We start from the raw sequence: 13,239 nt of genomic DNA, 5'->3' as shown, positions 1-13,239 counted from the left end.
CGGAGGTGCCGAACGGTGAGTGCGGGCGCCGCGTCCCGCTCGCCCCCCGCTCCCGCCGGCCGGGCCCGGCGCGCTTCCCTCCCTCCCCCTGGGCATCGGGCCTGGGCCTTCCCCTTGTCCAGCCCCCGCCGCGCGGGGGGCGGCGGCGGCGGCGGCTGCCGGTGCCGGCGCGGGGGGAACAAAACCGACGGGGCCGCGCACGGGAGGGAAGAGGGAGAGGGGAGGCGACGAGGGAGAGCGCCCGGAGGGGCGGGATGAATGGGCGGGCGGCGTGGCCCCCGGCCCGGGGGTGCGGCCCCGGGAGGGCCGGGCAGCGGCGAACCGGCGGCCCCGCGAAAGCCGAACCCGCAGGCACCCCCTCCCCGCAGGAAAGTTAAAGTGATGCCGGCGGAGCGAGGAGCAGGAGGAGCGCGCCGCCGGTCTGCTGTCCTGGGATAGCGAGTTCGGCACGGGACGTGTCCCCGCCGGGACCGGGCCCTTCCCCGGTGACAGAAATAGCTGCCGGGAGCGGCTGCGTCGCACGTGGGAGCAGAGAAGCAGGTGCAGAACCACGGCTCACAACAGTTCTGGAGAGCGTGTCCTGTGAGGAGCGGCTGAGGGAGCTAGGGTTGTTTAACCTGGAGAACAGGAGGCTCAGGGGGGACCTTGTGACTCTCCACAACCACCTGAAAGGGGATTGTAGCTGAGTGGGGGTCGGCCTCTTCTCCCAGTTAACAAGTGACAGGACGAGAGGACATAATCTTAAATTGCACCAAGGGACGTTTAAATTGGACATTAGGAAGAATTTCTTCACTGTGGAGGTGATTAGACATTGGAATGGACTGCCCAGGATGGTGTTGGAGTCACTGTCCCTAGAGGTGTTTAAGGAAAGACTGGACGTGGCACTGAGTGCCATGGTCTATTTGACAAGGTGGTGTTCAGTCACAGGTTGGAGTCGATGATCTCAGAGGTCTTTTCCAACCTCAATGATTCTATGAATTTTTTGCAAGTGAGGAACATAGAAACTTTGGATTTCTTATTTCTCTTCCATAATCTTCCCTTGGACCCCATATTCTTTCAGAGTAGTGTAAATGGAATTCTTAGCCTGTTATCACCAAGTTTCACAACCTTAATTCACAGTTCTTGACTAGATTGTAATGCTCTAGTGAGTCTTGCGGCACTTCGTTAGCTCAGGTACAGCACTGCAGTAGTAAGGTTTTTGAGACCATTTTTGGAAGCCAGCTAAGTGGAATTGTGAACTTGGAGTTAGAAAGCTGTGTCAGAAGTACATGGAATTAATTTTTTCCATCTTGAATCAGTCAAAGGTACATTGATTTTACTCTGCAATGTAGACTTGTTAGATCTTGTATTGAGAACTAATGTTGTATAGACTTGTAATTCTCTTAACAAAGATTGAAATATTGCAAAATTGCTGCAGTTCTGGATGCTTTGTGTTTCTTAAGTCATGTGCATCAGGTATTGTCGCTTTGTAGATCTCCTGTGACTTGAACCTTCCCTGGAAATGTGGAACTTCATAATACAGCATTTCCTACCTGGATCTGGTGCCTCCCATGTTCTCAGCATATCTTAGTGTTTCAGTGGCTGGTTGGGTCCAAGTGTTTGTGCCTTGTGTAGTTGTGTAATTTTAAAGACCTGGTTCAGCAATTGTTGCTGATGGAACTTAGACTGGCTGGTAGCTGGGAGTTCAGATGTGAGGTTGTGGTCAGGTACCTGTGGACACTTCTGGGCTAGCAGAAGCATAGTGCTGCCTGTCTTGTTCGTGGTGCCTTGGAAGTGATGCCCTGACCTGCCTTCTGCATTGCGAAGTGTCTGCTCTGCCCCACTGTGGGATGTTTGTGTGCAGCTTCCTCTGGGAGCTAAACTTCTCTTTGTCAGTCACAACACAGGGATGTAGCTTCAAGAGAAGCATCATGCTGCCATCAGACTGCCATTTACTTTTTGGCACTGCAAGAACATGTAACTTTTCCTTTTGCTTAACCACAGCAATAGTTTGGATCTGTTCCTGCTAGCAGAGGCAGTGATCCTGCTGCATCTAGCTTACCCAGCTTTCTTGTGCTGGGAACAAACCCAGCTTTCTTGTGCTGGAAACGTTGACCCTCTTCACTGACAGAGGTTATGACTGAACTGTTTGCCTGCAAGAAACTTCCAAGGCTGATGAGAATAAACAGTAATCCTTCCTGTGCAGGGAATCCTATGTGTGGTTGTAGGGCATTACAGAAAATCACAGGGCTTTCTTCTGGAGCACTTTCCCAGCTGTGTTGGTGTCACTGAAGTATGTTGTGTGTCCTCTATCTGTTTGTGTCTCACCAGGATTGATTATCGAGAGGAAAATAGTTAGAGATTCTTCTGCCACTGACGGTCTGATTTTGAACAATGATATGGCCGACTACTTGTTGCTGTGCTCTGAATTCTTCATGTAATGTTAAAATTACATAAATTTTCTGTGCTCACAGACAGATCTTTAGCTTTGAGCCCTTTGTTGCTTCCCTCGGACAGTCACAGCTTATCTTCTGTAGAGGAAAAATGCAAGTATATATTAAATGTTGCAAAGCTAAGTGTAGAATGTGTTTATTAAAAATTACCAGTAATGATTGGAAGACTTGTAGCTATGAAATTGGAATGGAGTTGAGAAGTGGAGACATTTTGGTTTCTGCCAGAGTCATGTTGTGCCATCCCCTTCATGGATTCCTTCTTATATGTAGGTATCTCTTCTGCATTTTTCCACTCTTCTTCCACTGAGAGGTTTTTGAGAGGCTGTAGAAAGTATGGCTTAATCTTTAGTGGGATCCTCATGGAAGATGGGATGTGGAATCCGGGAACTGTCTCTGACATGCCTGGAAAGACATCAGGAGGTCTCTCCTCTCTTGTGCATTAGCTTAGGATGCTCCTATTGCTCAGTTTAACATGAGCTCAACAGAGATTTGTGATGCTGTTTGGCTCCACTTTGTGGCTGCCTTGCAATACACATAACCAACTTTTGGTTGAATTTGTGGTTGTCTTGCTGCCTCTTACTTCCTGGATACTTCTTCTTTCTGCCAAATCATGACTTTAGTCTCTTGGGTGCTGAGAACCAAGCAAGAAAAGCAGTGGTGGTTGTTCATCTCTCAGTTAGATACATTCCCTCGTTACCAATCCTTTCCCCATGCTGTTTTTCTGTTCTTCCTGTGGTAGAGGAGATTATGGCCAGAACTGCAATGTGGGGGACAGGAACTGGTGTAAGGATCTTCAGCATCTCTGTGGAGAGAGGAGAGAGCTGGTGGTAGGAACCTCTATATGTAGGTTCTAAACATGTGTGAAAGAAGAGGGGTTGGGAGAGGTGGCTGATAGAGCAGCAGTAGGGACTGGTGGTCCCACTGCTGAGATTTGTGTCTCTTCAGGCAGCTTTTAACCTAAGTGATGGACATTGATCTGTGTCACTTCAAGGCAGCTAAGACCTGAGTTGGTGCTGATGCTGTTACTGTGCTTGATACCTGAGGATACAGCAAGCTTTTAGACAGAAGCACTTACCTGTTCAGGTAGATTTCAGTGGGAAATGTCATGTCTTAGGAAGACTCTGAATGAGTCTTGGCTGCCTTAAGTTAAAATTTCGTATTGCAAGCTCCAGAATCTTAGTTGAATCACAGTACCTTGTCTTGAAGGCAGGATGTGGACGCAGGACAAGCATAAATGCTGGGCTTCAGGCTTCTGCTTCGGTTGTAATGTGTTCTCAGAACAGATAATTAGTTCGATTTGGCTGCATCTGTATTTGTTTTCTCAGTGTTGCAGCCATGGAAAGTGAGAAAAGTAGGAGGGAATGCAGAAAGAGCAATTAAGGAATGTGTTGTGCTTTGTAGTGTTACAGTGGTATGCAGCACAGCCTCAGTTATAGCCACTGCTGCACTGCACATCCTATTAACTGGGAGTTTGAATAGGGGCAATGCTCAAGTGTCCTTTTTACAAAACAGTTATGGCCAGGCAGAGTGTTCAACCAAACAAAGTGGCCTGGGGCCTGCACAGCAGTTATTTGTACTTGCAGAGGTGGCAGATCCTTTGTTCTCCTAGGAGTATTCAAGAAGCCTTGAGAGATACTCTAGTGGCCATCTCCCCTCTGCTTTGTTTCATGGAGAAGCTGTTGCTCATGACAATTTGATCTTCACCCTGAAATTCATACTTTTCGTCAAAGAGCTTCAGAGGAATAGAATGATACTGGGATTTAGTACTTGATCCAGTTCTCTGCAGTGCACATGGAGCACCCTGACAGATTTGTCACAGCAGTTCTTTTCCTGACCCTTTTCATGGGATTGAGTTGGAGCAGCACAGAGCTAGTTCCCTTTAATGTCTGTAATAATGCATTTACACAGAGGGAGCATGGTCCGTCTCTCTTAGTGTTGCCAAAAAGATGCTGCTGAGCACAGATTACATCACAGTTCATGCAGGACCCATCACAGTTCATGCAGGGCCGAGGCTGTGGAGACCTGGTTACTGGGCATATGGATTTTAGGCTGGCTGGGTCTGCTGGTGTGGGACTCTATAAGAAACAGTGACGTTGTTGCTTGCACTTTCACCCAACTAGGCAAGGCAGGATCCAGTGCAGAACAAGTTTTGATGTGGGAGATGATGGCAAAGAACAGTGTGATGCAGGTTTATCTGTGTGATAAACCTGAGTGTATAGGAGGGCAGCAACCAGAGCCATGTAGAGACAGTGGTATTGGAGCTCAATATGAGAAGGAATCTGGAGGGCTTGACAGGAAAATCTTTCAAACTAGCTGTTTAGATCTGTGTTAAGTGAACCAGCAACATCTCAGAGTTTATTCCTTCAGAAATGTCTCAACAAATTTAAATTGACAACATGACTGTTTTAAGTTTGTTACTGATCTCACAGTAGCTATTTTAAAACTAGGTTTACTATTCCATGGACTCAAGGTGCTGCACTAACAAAGAGTTGTCTTGCCTCAATTAAGCAGAGATTTCAGCAGAAGAGGCAGTTGCTTCAGTGACTGCCAGATACAGTGGGTTGAGTTACAAAACTAAAAATGGTGAGTGAAGGCAATGTGAGAGAAAGTACCCTCAGCTCTTCAATGTTATTTCTTATGCTAAAGGCTTGAATATCCAGACTTTTGGATGTCTGGACTGTGCCTGTAACTTCTTTGGTTCCAAAATAATCTCATGGTCAACAAAGCTTAGCAGCAACTTGGACAATTTGTGGAAGGGAGGCACTGACTTTTTCTAACTGTTGTATTTGGAGAGAAAGTGGAAATTTTCATCATAAAGTAAGGTAGAACTGAATAAAAGAAGAGGATGGGAGGTGGGGTGAAGTGTAGTTCAGTGAATAACAAAAAACCGCAGCAAAGGCAACAGGGACATGCGAAGGGCAGGGAAATTCTGAAGAGGGTAGAAAAGGTTGTCTGGTAAACTTTGTTATAAACTGTGATAAATTCAAATTGGAAAAGCCTTTTTTGGTTTTCTAGTGAAAAGAATATGGATAATTCAGGATTACAACCAATTTTGGAATTGACAAATTCCCTTTCAAGTCTAAAAGTGTGATTACTTGCAGTATGTCTTTATTGTCCTAATTATGTTCTGCTGTGATATGACAAAAAACAACAAAGCCTTTTTATTTAGCTCATATCAGCAATTCAGAAATTTTTGCTTTCAAATTGAAATCTTCCCTTCCTCCCATTGTCCCGAGTCCTGCAAACAAAACATGCACTGTAATTCATAAAGATTTGAAGGTCTTTTGGAGTATTAAGACATGATGTACTATGGGTTTTTACAATTGGCAAGTTATTTGCTGTTGCAAATACAGACTGCTAAGCACTGCTGCCATCTTTCTGTTTTATTTTCATCTTTTACATGCATTAAACAATTGTTATGTTGGGAAGTGTTTTGTGGTCAAAACTGAATGTGGTGTGGACTACAATTTGGGGTGTCTTTTGTATGGATGCCAGCAGTGGTGGGAAACTGCAGCTTATACCCCAAAGGTCCTTCCACTTCAGTGTTTGTAGAGCAGAGAGTAATTACTTCTCATTTGTAGCTAGACTGTGGTTGGATGCTATTCATTTGCCTCATGGTTGTAAAGCAGGATCCTTCTTAAAGCTCCACCCGTGGTCCCACCACGCTTCCCAAATGGAAATCTACCTGTTCCTGTGACTTAATGTGAAGTGTGTATGCACAGTGCACGCAAAGGAGTTGTTCCATAAGCAGCTGAGCTAGTGAAACTCTATTAAGGATTTGTGCCCTCTTGCTCCTCAGCCAATCCTTCTTTCCTGGTTTTTTGTTGTATCCATCTCATCCTTTAGCAGCACTGCTAATTTGCTTTCATTCTGTCTCTGCCCCAAACCCAAAGCAGCTCACTGCTGTAGTATTTTTAATTCCTTCCCCTTTTCCTTAATTACAAGCTGAATCAGACACTGCTTGCTCTGAAAGTTTCAAGCCTATTTGTGTAGAGGCTAAACAGAAGCAGGCACTGCTAAGTGACATATTCTGCCTCAGTGGAGGCATTGCTTGCATTCTCTGGTTCCTGATTTTCATGAAAGGTGTAGAAATGCAAAATAAGGCTGGATTGCTTTGTCCGGTTTGATTGGCATTGACTGTAGGGCAATGTGTTTGTGTAAGCCTCATTTCCATAAGAAACCAGGGTAAAAATGCTTTAGGAATAAATTAAGAAAACTTGCTTTGAATGCATATTTTTAGACTTGTTAGTCTAATATATATTTAGACAGGTAAATTAATGTTAAAATGAAACAACAATTTTGAGTGTTTTGAAGCAGTGTGTTTTACAAGACCCCCAAAATTAGGTTGATAGCTTAGCATGATTAATCATGTAACAACTGTTTTAATTTCAACCTACAAAAAAAAAGTGTGTGCATTTCACTTGAATGTCCTTTTTACCTTCCACTTTTATGACAATATAACTTGCAGAATATGACTAGACTTGGTTTTCTGCTTATTGTAGTAGCTAATCTGGGTAAATTCTGTTGGTAATAGTGGAATCCAGCCAAATAATTTAAAACTATTTGCATTTTGAGGGATTTTTGTTCAGTTTTTGGAGTACTTTTTTGTTTGTTTTTCTTAAATAGTATTTTTATTGTTATTGGGGCAGCACATGAAATAATGGAACAGGAAAAGTCCTTTTCATAATAGATAAAGCTTTTATGATCAGCATATTTTTTTTCCATGTAATTAGTGAAAGGATGTCAGTATTTGACAGATGAAAATAGGGCCTAGGTTTTAGGCTGCTGTTTTCTTGATTTTTTTTTTTTGGTCTTTGTCAAAAACTGCTGATTTGTTTTGAAATTGAATGATGGAGATGCATTTTTGACATGGCTTTATCTCAGTGGCAGTGTTTCAAAGTACTTTTTGTTTTCAGTTTACGTGTATAATGTCAATAAAAGCACATCAAATATGGGAAGAGAAGACAATGGAGAAAGCAAGTCACATTTATCAAATGAAATTCAAACTTTGCTCTTCATCACCTGGGTTCTTTTTGTATCATTTGCTTCCAGTTTTTTTACATAGGTAGGAAGGCCTATTGTTAAATATAAACTTTGTTTTTTCAAGTTTTACTGATATAAAATGACTTTCAGAAGTTGGAGACACCTATGTTTGGATTTCTCTATGAAGGAGTTAGTACCTGTGCAAAAGTTACTCTTTCTAAAAAGGGGGCGGTGGGTGGGGAAAAGCCCATGCGGTTATTTAGGAATGACAGAGTTGAAATTAACATGGACAGATAAATATACAGATCTTTTTCCTTTATTGCAGGAACTGAAAATTAATCTTTAAAAGGTGCAGTGCTGTGAAACTGTTACTGCCCGTAGAAAAATGGACATGTTGCAGATACTACGTAAAACCACAGAGCGCTTGGAGTGTGACTACTGCAGCTTCAGAGGAACTGACTATGAAAACATACAAATTCATATGGGTACTGTTCACCCAGAGTATTGTGATGAAATGGATGCTGCTGGTTTGGGTAAACTTATATTTTATCAAAAAAGTGCAAAACTGTTTCACTGCCATAAATGTTTCTTTACCAGCAAGATGTATTGCAACGTATATTACCACATCAAAGCACAGCATGCAGCACCTGAGAAGTGGAATGAAGAGCGGAAAGAGCAACAGGTTGAAGGAGATTCAGATTCATCCAAAAAAAGTGTCACGTTGGAGCCACAGAAACCTACCCTTTCCCCTGAGTCACGCAAACCTGACCTTTCTCCTGAACTCCCCAAATCTGAACCTGTTGTTTCCCCCAAGCTTCAGAAATCTTCTGTGTCTCCAGAGCCCCAGAAGTCTGCTCAGGTGACTTCCTCAGAGCCAGAGAAGTCAGTCCAGACTGTGTCCCCAGATCCAGAAAAGTCAGCCCGGGCCATGTCTCCCGATCCAGAGAAGTTAGCCTCAGCTGTGTCCCCTGACCCACAGAAGCCATCTCCTGCCGTGTCCCCTGACCCACAGAAGCCATCTCCTGCCGTGTCCCCTGACCCACAGAAGCCGTCTCCTGCTGTGTCCCCTGACCCACAGAAGCCAGCCCCAGCCATGTCTCCAGAGCCCCGGCGGCACTCCCCAGCAACGTCTCCAGAGCCCCGGCGGCATTCCCCTGCCGTATCACCAGAGCCCCGGCGCCATTCTCCCGCTGTGTCTCCAGAGCCCCGCAGATACTCCCCAGCTGTGTCACCAGAGCCAAAGAAACCTGCTCCGGCAGTATCCCCCGAACCACGGAGGTATGCCCCAGCTGGGTCTCCTGAGCCACGAAGGCATCCCTCTCAAATGCGCAGGCCCGCTTCCGCTTCTTCTCCTGAAACCCGGCGGCCTGCTTCTGCAGTTTCGCCAGAGTCGTGGAGACCTGCTCCAACTGTTTCCCCTGAGCCCTGGAGGTCTTCACCTCACGAGGTGCAGAAGTCTTCTGCAGTTTCTCCCTGGGCTTCAAAGCCTGCCATGTCGGTGTCTGTAGAATCCCGGAGGTCTGCCCCTGAGTCCCGAAGGCCTGGTTCAGTTGTGTTGCCAGAACCTAGGAGGCTTGTTTCTGATTCGTGTAAGTCTACGTCCTTTTCTGAATCCCAGAAGTCTACTCTTGTTTCTTCTGAGCCCTGGAAACCTATCTCATCTGTTTACCCTGAAGGCTGGAAACCTGTTCTGTCCCCTGACACATGGAAACATTCTCCCCCTGTTTCTCCTGAGCTTCGAAAGTCTAGTCACACTGTTTCCTCTGACTCTTGGAAGCCTTCTTTCTTTCCTGAGGTCTGTAAGCCTGGTGTTTCAGTATCTCCTGAATCTTGGAAACTCTCTGAGTCACGGAAATCTATGTATTTTTCTGAAACTCAGAAATCCACCTCTGCTGCTTCATCTGAGATTCAGAAACGGGCTCATTTCCCAGAACCTCGGAAAAGAGTGTTGTTCCCAGAGACTCGTAAATCTAATCCTACTGCTTCTACTGATGTCCAGAAACGTGCTGTCTTTTCTGAGCCCCAGAATCAGATGTCTACTTCTGCTCTTTCTACTGAAGGTCAAAAACAAGCCCTGTGTTCTGAAGCCCAGAAATCCGCTCTTGTTTCTTCTGAAGTCCAGAAGCATGCCCTATTTTCTGAAGCCCAAAAACTCACTTCCATTTCCTCTGAAGTTCAGGAGTCTGCTGCCTTTCTAGAGTCTCAGAAATCCACATCTCCTGAAGTTCAGAAACATGGCCTCTTTACTGAGTCTCAGAAACCTACTCCTGTTTCTCCTGAGACACTCAAGCAAGCTGTTTTCACAGACTGCCAGAAATCTGCTGTTTCCCCTGATGTTCAAAAGCATGCTGTATTTTCTGAGATGCAGAAGCCTGCTGCTACTCTATCCTCTGATGTCCAGAGACATGCTGAAACTACTTTACCTTCTGAAATCCAGAAGAACATCCTGTTTTCCGAGCCTCACAAGTCTGCATCGGGCTTTTTCTCCGAGCCCCAAACACCCAGTGAGTCTGGTGACAGTGACTTTCTCTCTCACAATTTAGATGATCAGAAACCACTGGATGATTTATTCTCACAGGATGAACAATCAATATTAGCCAAAGAATCACCTGAACACATGTTATATTCATGCCCAAAAAAGAAGCCCAAGAAGGATAACCAGGAGAACTCAGATTCTGAACTAAATAGCAGTGAGTGTGGAAAAACAGAGGTGGACTCAATGGAGATAAAGGAGCAAGAATCCAACAGTGACCAAGAGCAGTATGATATGGAGTCATCTGATTACAGCAAAGAGAGCAAAATGGATGCAACTACTCCCACACAGCCACAGTGTGTGCTTCAGTTTACTGAAGAGAAAGAGGCTTTCATCTCTGAGGAAGAAATAGCAAAATACATGAAGCGTGGCAAGGGAAAGTATTACTGCAAAATTTGTTGCTGTCGTGCAATGAAGAAAGGTGCTGTCTTGCACCATTTAGTTAACAAGCATAATGTTCAAAGCCCATACAAATGTAAAATATGTGGCAAAGCTTTTCTCTTGGAGTCTCTTCTTAAAAATCATGTTGCTGCTCATGGTCAAAGTTTGTTGAAGTGTCCCCGTTGTAATTTTGAATCAAATTTTCCCCGAGGCTTTAAGAAACATTTAACCCATTGCCAAAGCCGTCATAGTGATGATACACCTAAAAAACACTTAGACAGCCTTGAACCACTTGAAGAACAAATTTAATGTTTTTTTTTCCTTGTGCTAGAGAAGCTGAATTTACAAAGTGTTCAAAAGTGTTACTGTATGTTAACCGAGTAGTTTAGCTGATCTGACAAGTCAGAAGATGCATGGTTTATTGTACTATGTTTAACTTGTCTTATAGCTGTATTACTGAAAAGATTTACTTTTGAAAGTAATTTTAAATGCGTGTTCATGTCTTTGTATTACCCATCAGTAGAGTCATATTTTATTTTTCAGATGTACTATGTTTTTGAAACCAAAATGGATACAAATTAGTTTTGTAAAGATTTGTAAAACATATAGGCAATTAAGGACTGGAGTGGCAAGCAATCCATATTTTCCTGTGAAGACAACTTCTTTTTTCACATTTGTTAAATGTTGTATTTTTAAAAATGTTTTTATCAAGTTCTCAAATCAAAATTCTCACTAAATTGAATGTGAATGAGCCAGAATATGAGAAACTACCAATATTCCTGGAACAATTCTGCCCTGAGGTTGTAATTGAGTGTATAGACATTTGCTGGAAATTTATTGCACTCAGTTCTCTGACTTGTCTCAGATTTAGAAGCATCAAGGTACTTATTTTGTGATTCTGTATTTTGGCCATGTTTTAATCATGTACTAATATACATTAAATTGATAGATTAACGTCAGACTATGTATAGCTCAACACTTTCTCTTGATGATTCAGATGTTTGTAATGTCAAGACAACCCCTGAATTTCCTGTATTTGGTGAAATGTTATGCTTTAATGTTTTAACAATAAAAAGAACCCAACCTGGTGTTGGCCATATTTTTTTGTTGTTGTTCACATCAAGAATGGAACTTTCCATGTTCAACATAATGTCTTTTAAGTGTCTTTGGCAACAAGAGATACAAAATTACCCAGGAGGTCTGCTTTGAATGCTTCAACATCCCAATCATCAGCCTCAGTCATCACTAAGGAAGGTTAGTCTAAATTTCCTGTCTCTTTAAGAAAAGTATATGATGTAAATGTCAGATGTAAATGAAGGAAAACAGGAATTTATGCACTGTTATTTAGGATGCTGGCCTTTGTGTGATTTGAGTATTATATGTTAAAAACACGCAAGTACTTTATAATTCAGAAGGAATATAGATTTTAAGTGGAGGCAGGCCAAGGAAGGAGAAATTCCTCTCCAGCTGAATTATGCCTAGACAAGCTGTTTTAAATATGGGCTTAGGATATGAAGATGTTAGTGTTTAATAATAATAAAGTCTCCAAGTAAGCTCCAACCAAAGAGCTTCAGATTGGTTGGATTGAAGCCTGTACTTTTATCTCTCCTGTCTTCCAAGAGGATTTCTGGAAGGAAGGGCAAAGGTATTTAAAGCTCTACGCTCAGGTGACTTCTCAGTGCTGTTTATTAAGTGAAGGAGTTAACTTCCTACCATGTCTATATGAATAATTCAAATGCATTCTGTGACTTACTATGTATGTCCTATGGCTGCAGTTCGGTGTACAAAGAGTGAAGTTAACTAAAAGCCAGTAAAAGTGACTCATTCAGGACAGCACAGAATCATACAGTCATTCTTTACTTCCCAAGGGTTAGAAAATACTATTTCTTGCAATGGCAAATAATATGTATTAATGGAAGTCAGCATAGTGGAATAATGTCCCGACTTTGCAGCACGTCTTCAATATATACTTGGTTATAATACTCACAATATTCAACTTTCAGATTATCTAATTTTTAAAGGCTGTTACATTAATAGATCATACATATGATTGAGAAAATGCTTCTGTATGAGCTTCTGGCAGTTCCTTTTGTAAGATCCTTATCCTTGGAGAGGAATTTCTTCTGTGTACTCTTGGAAGGACACTGGTTTCAGTCCATTTTGTGAAGAATGCTTGAGGGAAAGTACAAAATGGAAACAATAGAGGAACACCAGAGGATATGTTATAGAGGGATGTTAGCTGTGGCCATATGTGCAATAGAAACTTACCTTCATCTTTTTATGGCAAAAAGTGGTTAGCTGTATGGAATGCCCAGTCATGTTTTTAAAGTACATTTTCGCCAGCATTCATTCAATCAAACTAAAAGTAGTCTTCTTAGAGAACTTGAAGGTGTTTTTCAGAAAAGGCCATTTTTGTCACAGGTAACAACTTCATTTCATTTGATATTTGGGGAGATATTCTTGCAAGAATTACCGGTTTCAGTAATTTTTGTTTTCGGCGTAGCTAAGAGTATCTAAGTAGCTGCCTTGGTATATCAGTATGTTACTTACCTCTAGATCAGAGAAATCGTATGGATTGTAACCATTAGAATATGAACACCTATAATGTTAATGGTACTGATTGGTCTTACATTAATGAGTAAATTAATTGAAAAAAACCCTGAAGACCATTTGGGATTCAGTGTTTATTAAAATAAGAATTGTGTGCTTCACAATTGTCAGAATAGAAAGATTTTGTAAAAGAAGTATTAAATGCTAGTTCATTTAGTAGAAGCCAAGTCAAATGAATTCTTGCTAATTTGTATTGTCTGACATACTTGGTATTTCTTCTGAGCTGTACAATCAAAAGAGCAGGTCTTTCCTTCTTCTTTCCTTCTTCTTTCCTTCTTTCCTTCTTCTTTCCTTCTTTCC

The 13,239-nt window shown here is 42.6% G+C and overlaps 1 protein-coding gene across 2 annotated transcripts; it reads left to right on the top strand.

The window, feature by feature from the left end:
* LOC121673283 (chromosome alignment-maintaining phosphoprotein 1-like) lies at positions 1 to 11,417 on the top strand. 2 transcript variants are annotated; one of them, XM_042046472.1, is made up of 2 exons: positions 1 to 15; positions 7,741 to 11,417. In XM_042046472.1, exon 2 carries the CDS (start codon positions 7,801 to 7,803, stop codon positions 10,636 to 10,638), a length of 2,838 nt encoding a protein of 945 aa, XP_041902406.1. In that variant the 5' UTR covers positions 1 to 15; positions 7,741 to 7,800; the 3' UTR covers positions 10,639 to 11,417. The 2 variants fall into 2 exon arrangements, with proteins under 2 accessions (XP_041902406.1, XP_041902407.1); XM_042046473.1 differs by lacking the exon at positions 1 to 15 and adding an exon at positions 363 to 540.
* Positions 11,418 to 13,239: the final 1,822 nt, after the last annotated feature.

The sequence above is a fragment of the Corvus kubaryi genome, unplaced genomic scaffold, assembly GCF_017639235.1.
Source record: "Corvus kubaryi isolate FWS band 111438036 unplaced genomic scaffold, C.kubaryi_AGA036_p1.0 65313, whole genome shotgun sequence".
Lineage (NCBI taxonomy): Eukaryota > Metazoa > Chordata > Aves > Passeriformes > Corvidae > Corvus > Corvus kubaryi.
The sequence above is the reverse complement of the archived record's forward strand: the minus strand, read 5'-3'. Positions and strand labels throughout refer to the sequence as shown.

Bases quoted from the DNA above. Each gene is read 5' to 3' on its own strand.
- LOC121673283 (XM_042046472.1), top strand. From the start codon at position 7,801: ATGGACATGTTGCAGATACTACGTAAAACCACAGAGCGCTTGGAGTGT.